The sequence below is a fragment of the Gymnodraco acuticeps genome, unplaced genomic scaffold (assembly GCF_902827175.1).
Source record: "Gymnodraco acuticeps unplaced genomic scaffold, fGymAcu1.1, whole genome shotgun sequence".
NCBI lineage: Eukaryota > Metazoa > Chordata > Actinopteri > Perciformes > Bathydraconidae > Gymnodraco > Gymnodraco acuticeps.
In genome coordinates, this window is record NW_022990559.1 from 401,372 (window position 1) to 425,352 (window position 23,981).

The 23,981-nt window shown below is 40.1% G+C and overlaps 1 protein-coding gene and 1 long non-coding RNA gene across 6 annotated transcripts; both read left to right on the forward strand.

Moving 5' to 3' along the window:
* Window positions 1–4,531: 4,531 nt before the first annotated feature.
* On the forward strand, window positions 4,532–14,702 carry pitx2 (paired-like homeodomain 2). Of its 3 annotated transcripts, XM_034227649.1 has the most exons (4): window positions 4,532–4,941; window positions 7,319–7,388; window positions 11,718–11,914; window positions 12,762–14,702. In XM_034227649.1, exons 2-4 carry the CDS (start codon window positions 7,343–7,345, stop codon window positions 13,311–13,313), a joined length of 795 nt encoding a protein of 264 aa, XP_034083540.1. In that variant the 5' UTR covers window positions 4,532–4,941; window positions 7,319–7,342; the 3' UTR covers window positions 13,314–14,702. The 3 variants fall into 3 exon arrangements, with proteins under 3 accessions (XP_034083540.1, XP_034083538.1, XP_034083539.1); XM_034227647.1 differs by lacking the exons at window positions 4,532–4,941; window positions 7,319–7,388 and adding an exon at window positions 9,926–11,304; XM_034227648.1 differs by lacking the exons at window positions 4,532–4,941; window positions 7,319–7,388 and adding an exon at window positions 10,664–11,232.
* Window positions 14,703–15,745: 1,043 nt separating this feature from the next.
* On the forward strand, window positions 15,746–22,277 carry LOC117553621. 3 transcript variants are annotated; one of them, XR_004570171.1, is made up of 5 exons: window positions 15,746–15,808; window positions 20,137–20,227; window positions 20,976–21,049; window positions 21,234–21,433; window positions 21,520–22,277. It is a non-coding gene; the product is annotated as an uncharacterized LOC117553621 (long non-coding RNA). The 3 variants fall into 3 exon arrangements; XR_004570170.1 differs by adding an exon at window positions 18,744–18,823 and having other exon boundaries at window positions 15,760–15,808; window positions 21,234–22,277; XR_004570169.1 differs by having other exon boundaries at window positions 21,234–22,277.
* Window positions 22,278–23,981: the final 1,704 nt, after the last annotated feature.

Sequence of the window (23,981 nt, forward strand, 5' to 3'; positions counted from 1 at the left end):
AGGTGTTTAGTCCACGTGAATTGTCAAAGGCAGTAACAGACTAAAAATATTGTTCTAGTTCAATATTTGTCGTTATTTGATGTTGTCTTCAGTTATTAGACATCGTGTGACAGCTCGCCATCCTGCAAAAATTGAAGTGCAAGATTGCCAATTTGGGAATGTTTCCATTTTAGATATCGATATATGTATTTAAACAAACAAATCTTAACTCAGAGTCCCGTTATAAGATTTTTGAGGAGCTCTCAACCTCATCTCAAATTCTGTATCATCTGATAGATGTTTCTTATTTTCCATGACTTGTTGTCATCACGTGACCCAAGTACTGAATTTTGATTGTGTGAACATTAACAGATTTGTTTATGAGGTGTGGATCAACTGAGCCATAACCAAGCCAACTCCATGCACTAAAGAAGAGTATACAACAGGGTTGAACGCACCAGAAAAAGTGAATGAACTGGTTCTACAATAATGTTTTATATATATTTTAAGCACATACATTTTGAAGGTTTATTACCCACATTTTCCCCAACCTATACTCTCCACTGTCTCAATCAGCCTCCATATTTCTCCAGCTCCTTCCCTTCCCTCTCCTCATGCCCCCTCTCTCTGCCACAGTAGACCAATTAGGACTAAGCTGGTTCCAGTTGTGACCTTTGGGTCCTCCTCGGGTCTGCTGACAGGAGAGTTAACATGTAGCTGAACTGTTTTACATGTTATCGACGGGGAGAGAGGCATCATAGTCATTTTATCACACCAATTTCATTCTTGGACGATTTCCCCTTAGGCAGGTTAGTGGCAGCTTCCCATTGATTTTTCATGTAATTGATCAGAGACCTGCTTGAGCAATTTATTGGCCCGCTCGCACCTGTGATTAAGGCTGAGGCCGCATGTGTTTATGCATGCACCGACTATTACTTTCCCCAAGATCAACCACGTGCCATAAACGCGCTGCTGTGCTGCCCGTCTGCGGCTGTCAGAGTAATGAATGCCGTCCGAGTCTCAGGGACAATTTTAATCACGCTTGACCAAAGCCATGTCATGTCCAAAGTCAAGAGGACTGGAGGCAGTCTGACTGACCAGCAATGACAGGAGTTAATGTGTTCACATGAAAACATGAACCAGAGTTTCATTCAAAGTAATCCTTATTTGAAGCCGCTTCATGCACGGGATTAATATTAGAGCAGTCGGGGGGCCAAAACCACAATGACATCAGCTGAGTATTTTCTTTGGAAGCCAAGGATAGGATAATTACAGAAGAGGACACAGACGAGGAGCTGAGTACTTTTTAAATATACACCATGTTAGCCGAGCATGTTGGGAGAAGTGAGGTATAGTCTAAGTCTTTTACTGGCCTTGCGTATAACGTTGGAAACCACAAAGCCATGTTGTTGAGTTGGAGTGCTTAGCGTTGGTGTAGCTTCTCTCCCTTTGGTACTGTGACAGAGCTGGAATAGTAAGGATCAGGCATAAAGCCGCTCAACAAGCTCAAGAGCCATCAAAGAGCCACCCTTTTAATTTGGTTAATTTACAGGCAGCTTTTTCGCTAATAACGTTCTTGGAGTGATACTTGACAAATTGAAATACACACAGGATATTTCTGTCTCGACGGAGAAAGACTTATCTAATGTTTTGTCTCTCCTCTCTTCATCTCCACTCTTTTCCTCCATTTTCATCCTCCTTTCATTCGTAGTGGAGTCACACCCCACAATAAAACTACATTCCAAGCCATTACTATATTTCTAACGTATTAGCAGTACATAAACTGATTTGTTTAAAGATTTGTGGCTTTGGAAACACCAATTCGACTCCAAATTGTATTACATGGCCACAGAGTGTTGGCCAGACAGAACACTAGGCGACAATCGTATGTGGTTTGAGGCTTCAACTGAAGAAAAAAAGAAAAAGGCTGCATGGTTTCTCAGTGAAAGAGCGGCCCTGAATAATGGAACCACTTCACATTTGTATTACTCAAGCTGCCCATGTGCATCGAGATGACAGGATGTGTGTATGTAATGCACTGGGAAAAAGGTTAAGATTCATATCTAATGACAGCCTATAGACATTTATTTGAATGTCAGGGTATGAGGGGAAAAATCTGAGACATGCTCATTTAAATAATTTTGTTTCTGTCTGATTTCATTGATTCCTAATTGCATGAAGGCTGCATAAAAAAAGAACTTATACTACATCTTAGGAAATAAATAGGCCCTAATTTCACAATGATACTAATGAGTTGAAGTGACATTTGGCACACAACAGAGCCCATATTAAAAATATTAAAATGTCTCAAAACATCACTCATGGAGATATACGGCTTTATTCAGAGAATGCATTCCAGGTTATAGTGAGGAATACGTGTTTTACATTTAGTTGCTTAAACTATTAGATATGTTCGGCCTAACAGATCTTGGCCTGAGCAATAATATGCATAAGATGATCTGAAGTCTGCAGGGGTGAATCAATCAGAGAAAATTATTAGCAAAAAAAGCTAATTCATTCTAGATTAAAAAAGTTATCACAAAAAATAACTTCAATGGTATCAGTTTTAGATTGTGTATGTGTGTTGTTGTTGTTGTTGTTGTTGTTGTAGTTGTTGTTGTTGGAGTTGTTGTTGTTGTTGGAGTTGTTGGAGTTGTTGGAGTTGTTGTTGTTGTTGGAGGGCAATCTATCACCTCTCCTCTTTAAAGTGGACTCTTGATTTCGTGCTGATACACACGGAAAACAGCAAAGAGTGTTTTAAAGTATTCTCCAGTGCAGCAGGGGGGAAAGTTGAAATGTCCAACTGTATTGATGTGCTCGTTAAGAGGCAGGAGAGAGCACGAGCAGAGCAGGTCACCCCGTTTCTCACATCACAGCCCCATCAGAAATTCTTTCAAGTGTCCTTCTGCGTCGCCAAAGATGACAACGGAGAATCGATAAGCGCTTGAAATGAAAAGAAGCCGCCGGTTTGCCCCCGAGGCGAAAGATTGCATACCCGCCAGCCTTCTCTGAACTTCAGGCATTCCTCTGCACCTTTCTGCGTGAGAAAGAGGAGGCTCTTGACGGATTTTTTTTTCTTTGTATAAGAAGGTAAGAGGAGAATACAGCCGAAGCATCACGCCTCTCCAGACGCCGCTCAGCCTCCTTTCATCCCGGGAAGGCGGGGCTGTGTGAACATATGCATGGTGCAGGTTGGATGTTTTCTGCACGGGCTAAGGGGGTCGTTTACTTGCGTTGTGTTTGCTTGTGCACATGTTTGTGTGCCGTATCACAACATCTAATATGAGGAGACACGGGTCAGAAATTGAAGCACTAAGCGAGCTGTTTTGGCAAATATGACATTTTTATTTATTTGTTCCTATATTGGTTTGCATTTGACCCAACGCTCTCTCGCTGCCTCTCTCCACACGTGTGCTTACGAAAGTCGAAAATTAATCAAATATGGCCTTAGTGGGCCTTTGTAGAGGATTGTATCCGTGCTTAAACTGATTGTATTTAATATCTGTACTCTTGACTAAATAAACCTAACCTGAGCAGCTATTAAAACATACATTTACTTTTGTAATTCCTCCTTTATAAGTATTTAAAAGGCAGCAGTAAGCATTTATTATATCACCACATTGTTTGGGATACAAGGATCCAAACATACACCTAATTTAGTTCGGGGGGTGGAGGTTTGGATGATGCGCTTGCTTTGCTTCAGTGTCCCATATTGCCTGCAAATTCCCGTGTGTACGTGCGCATTAATTACTGGTTTAATGGGAGTATGACTAAAAATGTAAAAGACGGATTAGGCGCAGGGAACGCGGGCCTACGTCCGGTCTGCTTGCCTCACTTAAAATGCGAAATGGAAAATCAGTCTGTATCCAACGAAACGGATCTATAAAGAACATTTGCATCCGAGCCAGCTGTTCACTTCATCTGCACATAAATCCGCAACACGATAGGGCTATGTCTGGCCCTGTAGGAGCCTATAATGCAGACATTTAAATAGCCTATACGTTTCTGTTTTACTCTCAATATCCTAAATATTGCGTTTCTAAAAATGTGTTAAATTAGTGCAAACAATATCCTAATTGAGCATTAATTGGATTCTAATTCGCTGATTACATAATAGCCTGCCTAGGAATCCGTAGCTGTGACTTTAAATACAGCATTTCTTTAAATTGACTGCCAGTAAGTGGTTAGTCATGAATTCGTGTTTATGAAGGTTGTTTATTTTGCGCACGCTGAGTTTAGATAATAAGCATTTTAGTTGCTTGTTGCAAATTGCGGGCTGGGTTGAGGTAGATTGAAGCATTATGTGTTGCATGCCTGCACCTCACATGGTGTAATGTTACAGTAAACGCAGCAGGGAGGGCTGACAGGAATATCAGTGTTTTGTTTATTTGTCTTTAACATGCGTGTGCTTTTTAAAGATGCCATCCGGAATTTTTGTTTGATTGTTGTTGAAAGTTGAGAAGCTCCAAGTTTGCCCTCTGCTAGACTACACAGGCGCATACATACACAAACACACCCCTTTAAAAAGGCACACACACACGCGGGGTCCCTCTGAGCTCAAAAGAAGGAGGAAAAAAATGCGCCACTGGAGCGTCTTTCAAGGGGGGAAAAGTTAAGGAAGACAGAAGAGGACGCACCAAGGGGAGACTCGGATGAAAGCACCTCCTTCGCTATTTCTACTCGCACCGTAAATAGATGGTTATTTATGCGCATAAATGAAACTATCCTAAAAGGTATCACTGCGTCTTTTTTTTGGATAACATAGCGGGGAGCCACATCCACGCCAGACTCACATTTCCGGACAGAAACTTAGATTTAAGCTATTCTGGACCTTGAAGTTTCCTGTATTTTCGCTATAAACACAATTCCTGGTGTCCGAGTGTGTTTGGACGGTGGAATTATCTCCATATAGAATAAAACGCCGACGGTTGGGACAGACAACCCCACCGGTGTCTACAACTGGTAAGTGCAGCAGAGGAGGAGCAGAGGCACTAGCCTACAATAAACAAGTTGTGAGTTAATGCAAGTGAATGGATTTGTTCCACTTCGTGTTGTGCCTGCTCGGCGTGTTTCTGTCGGAATGTCAAAGCCATGGCTGTAACAGAAAGCAGCATGAAGTGCTGTGAGGGCAGGGTTCGCCTTACAGGTCGCCAGATGATAATGATGTATCATTAGCGGTGATGGAGTGCGCGGAAATAAAATAAACGGAATCATGCAAAACTGTATTTATTACCGTTTGGGATATTCATAAGTAAATAAAAAAATCTGAAAGAAATAGACATTTGAGCATTTCGTAAAATGGTCACGTAGTTTAATCTTCTGATTAGCAACATTGTGTACGAAATAATGTCAATTGAAAGTATATTTCGTGCCTGACTCAGTCTCAGTTCAGTGTGTTGCTCTAAAGTTATTAATAACGTGTGCGTAAATTCACGCACACATGCGTAAAAGTGTGGGTGAACCTAACAACAAAAAGTATTAACTCTCCTTCACTGGCCTAAATAAAATGGTGAGTAACCCTGTTAATCGAAAGGAGTATCATGAGTTCAGATTAGTCTGACCCTCCTTTGAATTGTGTTGCATTACAGGAAGAAAAGCATTTGGGTAAAAAAGAGGCGACGTACACGGTCTCACTTCTTTAATTAATATGGGACCATATGGTGGAGGGCTTCTCCCGGTAAAGGCTGCTCCCTCATGCTGCACGGTGTTAATTTCAGAAGTAAAGCCAGTGCGAGGCAATGCCAGCTTTCTGTCTGCACTGGACCGCGTGCCACGTGAGTCACTGATTCACATCAACTGTTGGTGCTGAGGTCGGTGCAGTGAGAATGAATGGAAGAACGGGATTAATAGGAGTAATTATGAAATGAACGCAGCTATTTCTTTAAAACGCTCATACTTCAATGTGGTAAAGTAATAAAAACAGCACTAAATATGTATAATGAGGATTCATTTCCTGAAATTATTGTGTTATTATTATAAAAGTTGTAGGCCTCAATTCTATTAAAAGCTGTGTTAAGGCATTAAGTATATTTGCCCCATATGCGTTTTTAAACAAACAACATATGATTTTTTACTAACATGTAAATGCATTTCATAATATAGACAACTCTTTTTTTTTCTTTTTAAAATGGTCAATTGTACAGTATGTACATGTTAACGAAATACATGCCTTTAATTTCAAATCTGCAAAAATAAGAGATACGTGAAATAAATAGGGAATAAATCAATGTAGAAAATAAGTCGATATTTTTTTTTTACACCATTCTTTTTTACACAGTAATAATAAAATACAGTGAAATGTATAAATAACACCGGCTGTGGTTTCAGAGGCCGCGGAGCAGCCAGCAGGCTGAAATATTGGAAGGAGCCCCTCATTAAATCTCACTGATTAGATAACACTGAGCCGCGTGCAATAACCTTACACCTTACAGGCTGACCCCCACTATTTCATTTTGCAGTAGGGATGTAGAGGATGGATGAGAAGAAAGGTTGTGCAGGTACACGCAGTAAAACTTAACCTCCAATATCTGCATCTTCTGAATAGGAGAAAAAAAGGCTCGCAGAGGATGTAGAGCAGGTGAAGGGAAGAGCTGAGGAAAATGGTTAACAGCATGACTTCATGCAAATTCCCCCCGAGTTGAATTATCATAAGCAAACAGTGTGAGCCTGGACTAATAAAACCCCATCTGTGTAACTTCATATCGAGGTAGTATGAGGGCTGCGATAATGAATTTTGTAATATCCCAGCGACAGACATCTCAATCAGACTGTAATCCCGTGATTTTACTGCGGAATCACTTCATTCTCCTCTGCAGGCTGCACCAAAACACAAGACCCGGCTCATGCACAACACGGAAAGTTTTATATTTTCAGACTGCACGAAAAATAAATCTGACGCTGGAAAAAAATAATAATACATAACATGCAATAAATAGGAATGTTTGACTCCTATTTTTCCTAAATCAAATAAAACAAATATTATTTGTTATCTTACACAAATGATTGCATTTACTTATTCAGAGATAATTTCTAAGTCACTCTCTGCTATATATTCTAATATTGGCAGTTATTTCCTGACTCGTGTTAATTAAACTTTAAATAGGTGAATCACTGCCTCGTTTTTTTCTCTCCATCCATTTGAAATATTTCTTCAAGACCACCATCGCTTTTGTCTTGTAATCTGATATTTATCCTTTGAGCACACCACTATTCCTTTTAGTCTTCTGTTGACTCCAGAAAGTATTGACTGCAGAAGTAGAGTTGGATGTCAGTGACCAACACAGCGGGGTTGTTTACCAGACTTAAAGGCTAATTATGTCTCTTTTGTCTGTTGTTCCAGAAGCGGTTTCCTTAAATTGCCATAATGGACTCTCACAGCCGCAAACTGGCCACCACCTGCGCGCAAATAGGTGAGTATCTGATCCATCACCCATCACAATTCCAACAGATCGAAGTAAAAATAAAACGTGTTTGGTAATTAGTAAAATAGACCTATTATCTTTTGCATTTTACATACAAGTATTTTATTTGTTGTTTATGTCATCCTATTTAGACAGAACGGTGCTGTTGATAATAATGCAGGCTAAAGGTCAACGTGTGTGCTGATTTTCACTTATTATTTACAGCTAATATATTTTTTCATCAACATCATTCTTTTTCATTTGCCTAATTCAAAAGTGGCCTAAACACGGATATATATGCTTCCTAAAACCTGAGCTGTTCTGTTTTAGCATTTGGTGAGCTAGTTTTTCGAGGTTTCTTAAAAAAACCTTACTATCTTAAATTAAAAAGGCAAAATAACGTTAATGTCTCACAAAATAATATCCCATTTTCAACCCGCAGTTCTCTAAGATGATGATAAAATGCTGTTTTATTTAGACTTTTTGTAATGGATGTTACTAGTTTGTTCCAAAAATGATTGGTACTATTCTGGCCTCTTTTGCTTGTCGGTGTGAGAAGTTGTGTGAGTCCGTGGTGTGTGCTGTGTTAGAGGGACACCTGGTGCTAGAAAGTGGAGCTGCAGCTTCAGAGCATCATCCGATTATTTGATCAGGATGCAGCTCTGCAGCCACGTTAGTTATTGGAAAATGAATATTGTCATAATGACCTCTCACTAAATGTAGTAGACCATTTAAATTAAACATGTACTTGCATTAGGCACAGGAAGGCTGTGCTTGTCCACAATGACAAACAATGTGGATTAGTATTTTTCATTATATTACCAGAAACAACTACAAATATAAAAAAAGAGACTCAACAAAAGCTTAAATCCCATGCTCGACAAAGTCTGGGATTTATTAATTATTCTCCAATGTGGAAAGGGAAATTACATCAGGTCTTGTTAGGGTCTTAAACGAATAACCAATACGCCTCATTGCGTCTCATTTAGCCGACATTGATGGGGCTGTATGTGGCAGAGGGCAGGATGATCATAGCTCCTCGGCTGCACAATGTGAACAACCATCGATTAGGAATAATAGGATAACTAAAATAAAAACAGAATTACACGGAGGGGAGGGATGCTCACAGATAAAGACACACCAGCGCCAACTGTTTTGCTGTAATATATGCAGCGCTTGTTGGATTGACTCCGGGGGAAACTAAATGTATAATGAAAGCCCATCCGTGAGGAGGAATATACTAATGGAGGAATCTGATGTCCCCTTAATCCTATGTAAAAAGCCTTGTCGACTCCCCCTATATTGACTGAATTGCTAATTAATGGCCCTCAATGGCGGAGGCCTATTGCGCGCAGTAATCCGCAGAAGAGAGATAAAGCATTCAGAAGGTAGGAATGAAGAGGAAACCGATAATCCACTTCAAATGTAGTATTACAATACGGCGTAAAGGAAAAAAGGAGCAACACAGTGTTCGCTGCTGGGCCGAAAATAAAACAAGGAAAATATGTGTCTAGTATTGTTATGTTTTTTATCAAACAGCTTTATTTTGAAATGTAAAATGTTTTATTTTTAGAATCAAATATATCTAATGCACAACATTATTCATAATAAAATAGCCCTGATAATATTTGAATATACAAATACTCATTTTAAAAACACCTTTTGGTTAATTTTTAGAAACGTTGTGTATTATTTACCTATATAAATAATGACAACAACATTGCATATGATGATTATGAGTTAAAATCCAAAGTATGTAGTCCTCCAAACAAGGTTACAATACACTTTCAGACGCTTTTGGCTACCATATGTTTTAATAATGTCTCATACGGCAGAGTATACGCTTGTGCGTATGTGTGTGTCTGTGTGTATGTTGAATTCAGTCTATGGTCTGCTGGTATTTATACATCAGGGGCTTTCACGGGATTAGCCCATAACTTCTTAACAGCGCCAAGTCCAAATGCTGGCTGAATGGGCGTCCGCCTGGACACGTGGAGATGGGAAGTGTGTTAGTGAGGAGGGTGATCAAGCAATCGTGAAATGGAATTAGAAAAAGATGAAAGATGAAAAAGGAAAAAGGAAAAAGTCATTTTTCATTACCAGTGGAATTGACCGCACTAATTGGCGTGGACGTGTCCTCTCTCCATCACCTGTTATGCAGCTGACATATCTCTCTCATCCACCGGTTTTCCCTGCAAGGGTCTACGGACATGCTGTATTGTAAAGTCCCCGAAGGCCAATTTATAATTTGGGATACTGGGTTGTATAAATAAAATGTGATTGATTTGATTGATTGAATCTCCCACCTTGAAAATTAAACCCGCATGTGTTTGATGAGACGCGTTTACTTTGCCTTTACGCATTAAATCCTTGGGGAGTTATAGGTTAAAGAAATGTGCTGGCATATATACTCAAACTCATTAAAAGTCCTCCTTCAGAAATTCTTAGGCAAATGAGAGTCTTATCAGATTAGAAGAAAAAACACTACAAGAGTGCTGGCTGGGAAAGACTGAGGGGTCCAAACGCAAAGTGGGGAGAGAGATCCAGTTAAGCACCCAGATAAAGTAATCCGCCGTCAACAACCTGAGTCTGGTGGTTAACTGCGCTCCGGTGGGGTTCATTTAATGGATATTTGAACGTCAACTCTGGGGAGGGCCAGAGGATCGTCTCATTTGACAAGTAGTATGACAATGCTTTTCCTAAGTGGATATCACAGAACGTTGTACTTTATATTCAAGTAAGATTATGAAGATTATACAGATAATGCTTACATTCAATGCATTTGTTTGCCTTTCGGTAATACTGACACAAGTAACGTACCGTTATCTTGCTCTAACGTTTGGCATAGCACTGTTTAGACATATTTTAAACAGCGTGTATTTTGACAGGATCATTGTGCTGTAGTAGTCTGTTGTTTGATATTCAGTGTGCCGCTTTTCTTTATGCGGCTTTCAATACAATCGGCTCGGTGGCTCGCTTTATCCACAAAGAGTCCCTGAGTAAACTGCAGTGACAGAGCCTGCGGCTCATCTTGGGTATCAATAGAACTGCATCGTTTTACTGGGCCACTGGACCCATCTCATAAAATGAGGCCAAACTGTGTTATTTTCATTTGTATTTGGTCTTGGGCTGCTGCGCAACGGAGCACCGTGGGTACACCGTGCGTCCCATCTCTCTTTACATGCTTTTATTTGGAAATGAAAAATAAGCGCCAGCTCCGGCATAAACACATTGGCACACAGATCTCGTTTCTGCGAGCTCCGGTTGGTTAGGCACACCGTCATATGCACATGCGTGTGCCTGTCAGAGAGGGGGCGGGCGCAACTCGGTGACGTGGAGCTGTGGAGAGAGGCACAGCTGAAATGAAGAGAGAGCAGTGTAGTGTATGCCTCTGGATCTAATATCACCTACCTGTCCTTGTCACTCTGATAGTCAGCCGAGGTAGCCACTGTTTCCTGCCGGAGCTAGTATGGCAGCACTCAATGGCCTATTGTAAAGCATTTTCCAGTTTTAACAGAAAGAAGGTTTTATCTCAACCGCAAGAGGGACTGCTCTGGTGCGCGTTTTTTGGAGAATCGAACAAATTCCGCAGACGGACTTTCCGCTTATCCTTGCTGTACTAGAGGGACTTACTCTGCTTTTGACAGCCAGTTTTGCGATCTTCCGCCAATGAACTCTATGAGGGATCCTTTAAACACTGACCATCACCACCTCACAGGGAATAAACTTGCCTCCACGCACCACACGGCTCTGGCGATGGCCTCTACTTTACAGCCGCTGCAGCGGTCTGTGGACTCTAAACACCGGTTAGAGGTGCACACAGTGTCGGACACGTCCAGTCCGGAGTCTGTCGGTAAGAACCGCTTGGGGGGGGCAGATGTTTGCAGCAAGGCGCCGCAGATGTCATCTCGATATCAAACAAAAGGTGGCTCATATTTATCAATGTATAGGGAGTTTATTGTGCATGCAAAAACGGCGATTATCGTTGTCATTACACCAACACGTAATTAGTTTTGACACTTGTATCTGGTGTGAAAAGTTCTGTGTTATGCAAAGTAAAGAGAGCTTTTGTTGTGCAACTGAAATTACCCTGACATTAATAGATATGATCCGTGCCTATTAAATAATAATCTAACATTATGAATTCAAATAAAATAAAATGTAGCGAAGTAAAAAATCAAAACAAAAAACTGTTTATAATGTGCATCAGAGCATTTCCTCCAACACTGTCATGGATTCAGGATTGTCCCCCCCCCCCCCCCCCCCCCCCCCTCCTCTATAGCATACAGGCCTTAATCCGCCTGACCCAGGCTAAATCAATTTACTTCCTCTTGACAGAAAAAGAAAAGAACCAAAATAAAAACGACGACTCTTCAGATGACCCAAAAAAGAAGCGGCAGCGGCGGCAGAGGACTCACTTTACCAGCCAGCAGCTGCAGGAGCTCGAGGCCACCTTCCAGCGGAATCGCTACCCGGACATGAGCACGAGGGAGGAGATAGCCGTGTGGACCAACCTCACAGAGGCCCGGGTCAGGGTGAGTACTCCCTTGGGTACAAATAAAAATAATCCGTGTGTGTAATTTTGGGTAATTTGTGCCAAGTGCCCGGTTAACCTCCCAATACGATTCCTTATTTTTACGCACTGACACCAAACTTTACGCACGGCTGAATTTCTCGAAAATAATGTAGGACATAGTTTTGAGCTGGGAAACAAATAATCAGACTCTTGTTTAAATAAACTCCTGGTATGAGCTCAATTTAATTAGATTGTATATCTTTGTCCATATAATTCTAATCACATAATGCAAAATAAGCATTTTCAAATTATTTGTGTTTCTGGGCACATTTGAATCAGTTCAGTCATTTCATAGTAACTTATAACATCAGCTAATGAATTGTTATTTGCCTATTAAGTGTAATTACATGCTAAGAGGTGGTTAACAGTTAAGGTTGTTGACATTTGTCGGGGGCAGATACCAGTCGTGTTCTCCTGTTCGTGTGAAAGAGGTGCAAAGCTTGTATTTTGCGATTGTCGCCCTGGTGCTGTGTGATTAAGGTCAGAGTGTTTTCAGGCTGCAGAGGAATACACATTAGGATGTTGCAGTGAGAGCAGTGTGTATTCTGCGAAGATAAACAATGAATCAAGGCAGAATTGTCTGCACAGGAAAACAAAGACATATATCTTTTTTAGGATTTACAGACATAATATTATGTACTAATATACGCTTCGTGTAGATTTAAATTAAACACTAGCACCAACATATGTCACATGTTAGCTACATGTAGAACTCATATTGGCTATTTCAATAAATATAGAGGCTAGTAAATTAAGTATTTCAAAAATATATATTTTCTAACCTTCTCTAATTTCTTTCGCTCTAGGTTTGGTTCAAGAACCGGCGAGCCAAGTGGAGGAAACGGGAAAGAAACCAACAAGCCGAGCTCTGCAAAAGCGGCTTCGGCCCGCAGTTCAATGGACTCATGCAGCCCTACGAAGACATGTACCCGAGCTACACGTACAACAACTGGGCCGCCAAGGGCCTCACGTCGGCGTCTTTATCTACCAAAAGCTTCCCTTTCTTCAACTCCATGAATGTCAACCCCCTATCCTCGCAGAACATGTTCTCGCCGCCCAACTCCATATCCTCCATGACTTCCAGCATGGTTCCTTCGGCGGTGACCGGAGTGCCGGGCTCCAGCCTCAACAGCCTGAATAACTTGAACAACCTCAGTAACCCGTCCCTCAACTCGGGGGTGCCCACGTCGGCGTGCCCCTACGCGCCTCCGACCCCCCCTTATGTGTACAGGGACACTTGTAACTCCAGCCTGGCCAGCCTGAGACTGAAAGCCAAGCAGCACTCGAGTTTTGGATACGTGCAGAATCCGGCCGCTAATCTGAGCGCCTGCCAGTACGCCGTGGACAGACCAGTCTAATACCTACCTGCACAGCAAACAATGACCCCCTTCGCAAGTCATTATAGGTGTAGTGACGCTATAAGTGTTGTTTTTCTCTAAAGGGAGTCTGGCAGTGAAATAATTGTACTTTTTACACGTGTTTCAGGACATTTCTTGATTTTTTTGGATTGTGACTTGCATTATTCTCACTTTTTCCATCAAGTTGTTGCCACTTGTTTCTTGAACATCCCCACACTCCTTAAAGAAACAAGTGAGACTATTCCATCCGTTTATTTTTTGGGGAACGCATTAGATTTTTAGGGTGATTACAATACCTATTGGTTTGTTATGGGGGTCATTTTTTGCAGTGTGTGGGTAATCACAAACAGCCGGCCACAGGAACAAGAGACTACTACAACTACTTTTTCATTTTTCAAAAAAGGGCACTAGAAGACTGAACCACTGAAACAAGTTAAACTCCAGGTCGGAGTCAAAACTGAAACGGGAGATTTTAGGTTTATTCCCCTTTGATGAGTCCAGGCCTGCTTCAAACTGCACCACAGTAAACAAAAGGCCTGTTTTATTCTTCATAGCTCTTCGTGAGGGGTTTTTTTCTGGTGGATTTTGGACGTTTATTGTTGACTGAAAAGGTTGTATATATATTTGAATTATCATCTCCTGTTTGTTGAAGCGAATGCGCTATAACCCTCCAGTCCTCTCCAGGTTCAATTTATCAACGCATGTGAAAAAAAAAAAAAATCCTAAAAAGGAATCATGTTTTGCTTGCAAACAAAAAGGGAATGTACATACTAAAACGCACCAGTTGTGTGTTTCTAACATATTATAAATTTATTATTAATGTCTGTGTGAATATCGACTTAGAATAGCAATTCTGGATAAAAAAAAAAGAAGCATCAAAAATGTTCCTGCGACAAAATTATTTGTTTTTTTGCTCTGTGTATACTATTTGGTACGGAATTATGTTTTTTTTTTTTCAACATCCAAAAAAACGATTGTGTTTTATTTAATGGAAGTAAATATATTGTTCAAAAACATTCTGATGTTATTGAATCTTTGTGTTGGTAGTCTGTTAGTGGAGTGTAAAGCAATGACAGTCTGTCTATAGCCTTTCGATTATGTGAGGTGCTTGTGCGGCTAATCTATAGAGGAAAACAATAGCCGCTCCAATACACATAGCAGCGAGATGCTCCGTCAGATTAACTGCTGAATACATGTCTGCCTGCCCAGCCAAACTGGGCACTGGTGCTTGAAATAACACGGGAATCAACAAACAGGAGGGAGACCACACAATGGCGACAACAGTCCATTAGGGTTTGTTATTTCTTCCAGTGTTTGAACTCAGGAGAGATTGTAGTTCCCTTAAGGGGATTATTATGGAAACGTTCACAATAAACAGCTTTAAATAAATTATTGGATTCATTAATAAATTCATATTAATCCATGAAGATGATCTATAAAAATGTGTGAAATATAAATAACTCAAACATATATTGTTTAGAAGTTGTGTTTATAATAAGTGTTGCTCCCTTTTTAATTATCCTTATGCAGCCTACTGACTCACACTATCTGTTTGCGTTTGAATTGTCCCTCTCTTTGTAATTGGGCACTTTTTAAATCATGCTTTAGGCTATAGTGCGCAAATGAGCCAAAGCAAAGCTACGGTCTAGGACAACGATGAATTACAAGCTTAAGCAAACACTCGCACAGACACTGAAACAAACACACACACACACACACACACACACACCACACACACACACACACACACACACACACACACACACACACACACACACACACACACACACACACACACAGACACACCGATAAAGAGGTATGTTGGGCAGGCGGGGGACGGGTTCAGATTCGTGGCTAAGCAGGAGACACCGTTCCAATCCCCAAAGAAAACACACAAATACAAAAGTAGCCTACGCTTTTTGGTTTGCCGGGTGAGTTTCGGTAATATTTCATCCTCATTGATCTTTGTTGGTATTCTATTAAATCATTCAATACCATATAAACTATGATATTTAAGAAAAAACCTGGCCGTTGGTAAAGGAGCTGATTTAATATCATGCTTAAAGAGGCCTTTATTCATCTCCCAAGGGAAGGTTATTATTAGTAGATATAAATCAGTCCAAATGTTTTTGCAACAAAAGAATAAATAAACACAAGAGCATTCTTCATGGATTTTACATCCATTAATACAAATAAATCCGAGCTGCAGTGCACATCCTGCAGCCTGAACTATTGAACTCTAACTACACAATTAGACTTTCTCGCTAAAAAATAAGTGTCACCTTTTGATGGAGTCGCTGACGAGGAGTAATAATCAGCTGAAGGGGATAAGTCTCGGCTGCTGCTGAGACGAATACGCAAGTCTGCATTCCTAATACACATCCACACAATCAACATGTGGACAGAGGATGACCTGAAGAGAGGAGGGAAGTGTTCATTTGGCTGAAACGGCGCGCAGGACAGCAGACCTTTAGCCTCTCTCCAGCCTGCACAAGGTAAGAGCGTATTCAAGTTGACATGGAAAACAGCATGCTTTTTAGCTTTACAGCTGCATGTTCACTTATGTTATAGATTTTCGCAGAGAAATGTCACAAAATCGGCATTGTTTTACACCATGGCTACTTAAATTCTGCTCACGTTTTTAGTTGAAAGTAATATTCTAAATTCAGACGCTGCAGTGTCATTTATGCGTCAAACCAAACTCATTTTAAAGCAGGAAAAAATTAATAATAACCATGCATAATATTAGCTGAGAAATATAGTGAATGAACTTAACAAATATGTAGTTCATATTTCAACAAACAATCTCCGTTTGAGCTAAAATCATATTTTCCCTGCTTCCGTTTTCGGACACCTAAAAGCACACTACTACATCTTAATGTGAGATTCGTTCCGCCAGCTGAGAAAACAATCCGAATGCGGAGTAACACACCGAGGAGACACAGCTCTCCTGTGGGAATTCAAATAGAAAGCGAGCAAGTGCAAATATCCAAACATGGATCGCTACACCTCCAATCTAAATAATTAACAGTCTCTCAATATGCATGCAGCGCAGGCTGGGAGTTTGGTAATAACGCTGCTGCGAGCTTTCAGGGAGCGTGTTTTCTAATGAGGCCAGAAAATCAAATATTGCATTTCTTATGAAAAATAAACACGTTTGTTTGCATGTTTCATTGCAGCATTTCAACCAAGGGGGAACAGAATATTAACGAAAAGTGGGATACTTCTTAATAATTGTTTTAAAACCAAATGCAGGGTAATTAATTTAGCAGGTAAACAGTAAGTCATTGCATGTAATTCACACACGAACATTATTTAAGCTTCATTTATAATTACCTAATTTATAATTGCATATATCAGCTATATGAAAACGTGTTGTTTTGCATGCGTGCTCTTCAAGACTATGCAAATCCAGAATTAACTTCTAAAGAGGATATTAAACAAGCTTTTATTAAAACGAGTTTAGTATTTGGTCGTGTTTGTATCTCAAGATGTGCAGCAGAAAGTGTGTGAGCTGTGTGTTATGGTTATCGGAAAGGAAGACAGATTTCGGATTTTTCAGAGTATGCATGGTGGTTCTGATCAATAGTTTTTCAGTGATGCAACAGCCACAATTAAATCACAGCAGGACTTAGGGGTTAAGACCAGGCAGCTTTCAAAATGGAAAGATCCTGACTGACTAGAAATAAAATCAAACTTTATTTATATAGAAAAGGGAAATTCAGTAATGTTTAGGTTGCTAAGCAACAATTGTATCTATAAGACAGTCTGTGACACAGGCAGGTATATTTGCTTTTTAATTATCTGCATGTCTAAAGAAAACACCTTGTACTTGCTCTGTTATTTCTAACATATGCTTTGAGCAGTGTATGTCATGTTATTCTACTAAACACGATATATGCGATTAGAATACATGTAGGATAGAGAAGAGTCTACTTGCAAACACACAACTTGTCTGAGCTCTTAGTGCTGCTGTGGGTCTGGGGGAGGGGGGTGCTTGAGGGTTTGGGGGTTTGGCTCTGGACCAATGGCGGCCCAGCGGCTTCAGCTAAAGGTCACATGGTGTGACCTCACACATTCTCACCCTCACCTAAGGCCCGAGAAGTTCTGCATAACAAGATGCACCACCGTCCATCTCAGCTGAGCTCTAAACACCTCACATCAGCTTAAAAACATCTGTGTGGGTCAGAAAAATGATGCCAAGTACATTTATTGACTTTTGATACACTGCAATTGTATTCACGTGTTTGCACGGAGCAAAGTGTGAAGAAGTATATGCATTTGTCTCAGGCTGTGTGAGAACATTGACTTGATTGTGTTCATTTTTGTCTGCATGCTGAAGAATAGGCGAAAAGAGACATTCAAACAGGCTCATCACTGGTGTCTGTTGCACATATGATGTGGGTGGATCTACTTTTATGAAGTTGTGTCAGTCCCTCTCATACTGGAGGCTTGGTGCTGTTTGAGGGCAGGCGGCTGGCCAGAGCGTGTGAAAGCAGATAACCAGGGCGGATTTCATGACGCACACACTTCCTGCTCTCTGAAGTTCTATTAAAGAAGGATGAAAAAAACCACAGATCAGAGATGTTCTCCTTCCAAATCAATTTCTACACATTAAGCATGCTGAAAAGATCAGTAGCACAATCTCATGGACCTTGAAATTTGAAGTGAGGTATGATCTGCCAGGAGAGACCTATGCATTTATTGGGTAGAAGACCCGTATCTTAAAATATATAAAATCTCTAAAGAATACAGTTTATCTGTCAGCTTGTTGTACTTTCTACTACTGAACCCTTTGTAGGTCATGATCTGTAGCGCCTGTTGAAGAACTGAAATGTAAATGTTTGGAGGCATCTCTTGCCATTTTGCACTCTGAGGTCCATTACTGGATTACATAAAGCATTTCAAACAGAAACAAAAGCTGTGAAAATGCACTCTGCAGTAAAATCAATCCACTACTGGAGCTAGGTTTCTGTGTGGTGGGCTGCTGCAGAATAAGAGCTTGTAAACTCAAACTACCTGGATAAAAATGCCATTCAAGTGGCATGATTAGGCATTAGGGCTAAATACAGTAGACCTACCAAGCTGTAAGAAACACCTCCAAGCCTGCATGTTGGCCACATGAAACCGGTATGCCTTAAAATCCACTACAACAAGAAATGTGGAGAGATAATACAAATAATACATCTATTTCATAAATAGGCAAGCCTATAGGTTACATACAGGCTACCTAAAGTCTTCCTCATGCCTCTTCATGTTAAGCTGACAAGTCTAAAGCTGCTAACATTTGAGCAATATCTGAAGCATCGTGTTCAGACACCTTCCGTTTACACAGGCTTCCCCAGATGGCATCTCTCAGCGCTGTTTTCTTTAGGCCTGTCATCTACTGTAACGGCTTAATTGACGTTTACCTCTGTTCGCCGTTGTCAGCCGCCAGGAGTCTGACGAGCAACCCGGCTCTACTTTCCCAGGCTCCAACCTCAGTTAGACAATTACACCTGAGCGTTAAGGTTTGTTTTTGTGTATCTTCATTTCAAGTTGTACAATGCTCCCTTCACAGGCAGGGTGAATCAAAAAAAATGCTGCAGAAATGGTCACGGTGTGTAACTTCTACCTAACACTTGGGTCATGTTAGTTCAGTGGTATAAGTGAAATCCTGGCTGTCCATCTTAACTTTTCTAGAAAATCAAACATCAGATGACAGCACATTCTCCAAATACAGAAGCAAACTATGGAAAGATTTCCATCTTAATCCCATCTGCACGCATGAAGACCTTTTTGTGTGGCATACATCCCAAACTGCTATGTTAGGTAAGATTAGAGATTTGAGAAAGAAGGTCAAATCATGCAAAACATACACCAAAGTTTAAAGTAGGCTGTTTTTGTATCACCAGTGAAAACAAAACCTTTAGCGCCCACTAGTGTCATACTTTACACGCTGATGATGATGATGATGATGATGATGATGATGTCAGCCGTACAAACATGGCATCTTGGGCATTAAATGCACAATATTATGGAGAGGGCCACTTAGGAAGAAGCGTTACTTCATTTATTTGGCCTTATGCCACGTTGACTTCAAAGCTAGAAGTCAGGAAGTAGAGTAATGAAATGTGCTTTTATTTGGTAGTTATTGAAGAACGAATGATTGAAATGTAATTCATACATCATGTAAAATAATGTACCTTATGTAAGATGTATGGACATGTGAAATAGTAAACTATTTTTGAATGTCTATAGCAATATTAAAAGTAGACTCATCATCATGGTACTGTGGTGGACTTCCGATGCACAACAGTACTGCATTGTAGTTTCGCTAAAAGGAAATTCTGGCACCATGACACTTGGACTAAAAAGAGAGCAGTGAACCAAAGACATATTGAATTTCCAACTCTATTATTTCCAGTCTTCATTTCCTGCCCTGAACCCAGTTTCTGAAATAAGTACTGTTGTGGTTGCAAAATGGTGAATGCAAATAGAAAGTATAGCTCATTTTACACCCACTAACTTTTGGCAACCCTTTACTAAAGGGCTTTTGGCTCTCAAGACAAAAATAAATAAGTAACAATTTAGCAAGTGTATGCATGTTAAAATGGGGCTTTCTATGCATGCAGCCAATTCCAGTTCACTGTACTTTTTTAGTCATGCTGAATTTGTTCATCCTGCTAAAAAAACAAGCGGAGTAGCATCAGCTCGTTAATAAACCATTGTCAGCTTGTATTGCCTACAAAGAGGTATTTCTCACACAGATAAATGACCTGATTAAACAAATCTTCCTTCCTATTGGACAGCAAATCAACAGGTTTTTGTTCACTACTTTCAGATCCAGTGGCTGTTCGTCTCCAATCGGAGCAGCAGTGGTTACAGGCCTACACCTCCCATCATCCAGGGTATCCATCAAAGCTTCAGCCACTGTAAGTCACTCTGTTCTCGGCACACTGATCACATGTTTACTCCTCCTGAAAATATTTATTTGGGATGCTCTCCTATTAAAGCCAGATGTTGCAATTTCCATTTTCTCTGGTGCAAATATGGAGTCGGTTTTTCAAATTCTGGCATTCAGTTTTCCATCTCTCTGGTCAAAAAGGGATGCACAGGTTTATTTTTTGAATGTGAGCAGCTGTTTGGAAACAAGGACCCATTATATACAGACAAATGTAAACTACACACAAATGTCTGCGGTTGTAATAACACTAATATTAATTGGTTTTCTTTATTTTTCCCAGTGTTGTCGATCTTCTCCTTTCTGCATGTTTAGCTTTTCAAGTGATTTTCCATCTTTTTATAAATATGTTATTGTTTTAATGCATTCCTTTTGCATCTTATTTACTTCATTGAGTGCCAGGGTTTGAAAAGTGATGCCCATTTTCAGAATAAAAGTACTAAGAAGATGTAAACTAATGTAGAATGCAAAATATTATTTTCTTTAAAAAAAATTCAGGGAGAAAGTTTGTAATTGAACCATTTTTGCACTTTGCTTTCTTTTCAATATAAACGTGAACTTTACTTAGCTAGCATAGCTACGGGTGAAAACAGTTCAATTGGATCCGTCCAAAGCTATGCAATCCACCTAAAAGCCTCATGTATCAACATCTTATGTCTTATTTGCTTAGTTCGAGCAAAATCCAAATCTATACATAAAACATTATTGTTTTCTGCCAGGTGCAGTAACTTCCTGGAGTCCTAGCTGTTTCCTGCCAGCCTCATTCCTCCAGGAAGCTAAATAATGACAGCTAGTAAGTACTTGATCAAATATAACTTGATGTTTTTACTTTTGCAGTTTTTAGATAATTAGGAAGAAGCTCTGATACTCAAACAATGTCGTCATTGTTTGCTCCCGGTTACTTCTTGCTGCGTATATCTGTATAATGTTTAAATAAGATGACAAATGAATCATACATTTGTGTTTGATCTGTCTAGACGAACAGCAGTGAACAGAGAGATAAACAACTGACTGGTGAAGGAAAGTGAGCACTCCACCTGGTGTCGCAGGTAGCTCCACCACCTCTCCCAGCCTACAGCATTTCCAACCCAACCAGAACAGACGGTGTGGGGAGCGATTTATTGGATTGGATCCCACCCAGCAGTGACTTATACGCTCAACCTATATGTCACAGATGGTAGGATTTCACTGTGGTTGATATAGGAAATCCACTAAGGAGTATTGATCTTTCTAAGATCTGCTCTCTCTGCCTGATCTCCACAGGATCTGAACATCCGCAGAGAGCTGGAGGGGAGCGGGCCGCAGGTCTACCTTTAACCAGTAGAGTAAAGGTAATGCTATGGAACATTTTCACACAGCATCTCCACCATCTTTCAATACATGCAGTGTTACTATTCGACATATAGCCAGCTTCACATTTCTTGCTCATGTTGTGTTTTCAAATGCTTTTAAAGGCTGTTAGCATTAGTAGCTTTAGCAACCAGGTCTGAACAGAAGAACTACATCTACCACCTACAGCAAATGCACCAACAAAACAATCCAAGGAAACTCACTGTTGACTCACTGTTCGCTTGGCAACAGATCTATGGGTGGATTAAGACCAAAACCACAACAGTAATAATCAGTTTGCGTCAAAGATGTCAGCAAAATGAAAAACAAGAACCTTGATTATTACTCCTGTAAGTGGAAGTTACACATTGTGGGATCTCTATAAGATCTAAGTTGTTCATTTCTAAACTGGCATTCTGCAACTAGATATTAAAACACACCTGAGCTACAAATGCATGCAAATCCAAAATGCTTTTTCTGCCTTGCTAAAGAATGGCAATTTTAATAGCATATATCTGATTCCATTAAGACTTATAATCGTATTAATTTGTTTATCATAGACACAAACGCTAAATTGTTTGTGCAATTGACATTTTCTGTACCTGTCCAATCTGCTTCAGTATCTCTGTGTTGCTTTGAAAATGCTACAAGATAATTATCATCATATTAATAAAGAACTTCATTTACATGAACCACTGTTTTGTTGTCTTGATATCTCAAAAAAAGAAGTTAGATGATAAATTAATGTTTCTGGTTGTGATAGATCATCTCAAAATTACAGTTTTTGTTGGATAAAGCTATGAAATTGATAAAGAATGGTCCTCCAAATATTGGGTGTAAACAGCATCTATTTAACTGCTCAGCTTTGGGTGCTTGTTTCGCAAATGCCCTATAGTTGAAGACGGGCGTGACACCTGTAAAACACCCAATTTCTTCAGTCTTCTTTCATTTCCTGGACTGTTAGCCAGCGCTGTTGTGTTAAATTGCACAAGCAGGTAGATGGAACAAGTGCATAAAGCCTGCCAACCCTCTCTCTCTCAGACAGTTTTAATCTCTGGTAAGACAGTCACGTCTAGATTTGTCATCTGCCGTGTAAACTCCGGTGGAAACAGACCTGCCGCCTGTGCCTCCAGTCTCCACGGCCCTCCTTCATTACTGCGCACGGCGGGAGAGCCAGAGCGCACGGTGTGGTAATCCCTGCTGGAAGGCGTCACCATATACTGTCGTTAATGAAACAGAAGATATACACCCCACACACACACATATGTACATCCACAGACTGAGAGAGATTAATGGTTGCAGCAGCATTTTGTAGACTACAGATTAAGGTTTATATATCTCAGCAGGAGATGCTATGTCGGCTCAGATATATCCTCTGTAGTTATTTATAGGCATGACTTCTTTTATTTGTTGTTGATAATGTTATTTATATATTGTGTAGTACACTGCTGTGCGGTCTAATGCTGTTTGCTTAGTTCTGTGTAATGATGTTGTCTCTGCAAAAACCACCGTTGGATGCTTTATGTATTTCTTATGGCCTCCTATGGCAGGAATAGTCTACTCATGACCTCTCTTAAAATAGTGTATATACGTCTACATATTTGTAATAGTGCACTTGTCCACTAATTCACAAACAAGTAAGAATTGAAATATTTAGCCTATTCTTCAAAATGTTGTGACATGACTCCAAAAGCTGATCAATTAACAATGACAATTTTAATGTTTGAATGTTTTATTCTTGATGATTCGGTTTGTGAGCTGGTGCACAATCATCTGCCTGAACTGTATCAGTTTGTCAGTGTGTGTGTCTCACCCAACTAACCAGCAGAGGGCACCACATATAATTACATCTATTTAAACAGCATGTAGTCAGTATTTCAAGATTTGACTCGTGAAAAACAAAATTCACAAGATATTCTTTTCAGCAAGCCTGTTCCCCATTCTGACTTAAACCTCATAGTTTTAGTATTAAATGGCCTTTCTTTTTTTTGTTAATTGGAATATATTTCATCATATTCACATATTGTATATCATTGTTATATAGCCATGGACAATTGTTTTTTTTATTTAGGGTATTACTTATATACTTTAGTTATCACCCATGTCATTTAAGATAATGGTGATTTAAAATGTGGTCTACACATCTACAATGTCACGAAACACATTCAACAAAAAGTCAACCACACTCACACAAGTGAGAGAGAAATGGAGAGAAAAAGCCTCCGTGCTTCTGTCGTGACACCAGCACTGTATTCCCTTCAATTTATGAGGTATCATGGCGGGTAATGAAGCGGAAAGGTCAGGGGGAATGTGTTTTTATCCGCTCTAAACCAATAGGTCACATTTCCACTTTCCACGCCACAACTCTGTGACTGCAGCTGTGCCCTCTTGGTTAA

Excerpts from the sequence above, each read along its gene's own strand:
- pitx2 (XM_034227647.1), top strand. The coding sequence starts at position 11,049 with ATGAACTCTATGAGGGATCCTTTAAACACTGACCATCACCACCTCACA. Across the intron at positions 11,305-11,717 it reads ATCTCGATATCAAACAAAAG|AAAAAGAAAAGAACCAAAAT; the intron begins GTGGCTCATATT and ends TCCTCTTGACAG. Across the intron at positions 11,915-12,761 it reads TCACAGAGGCCCGGGTCAGG|GTTTGGTTCAAGAACCGGCG; the intron begins GTGAGTACTCCC and ends CTTTCGCTCTAG.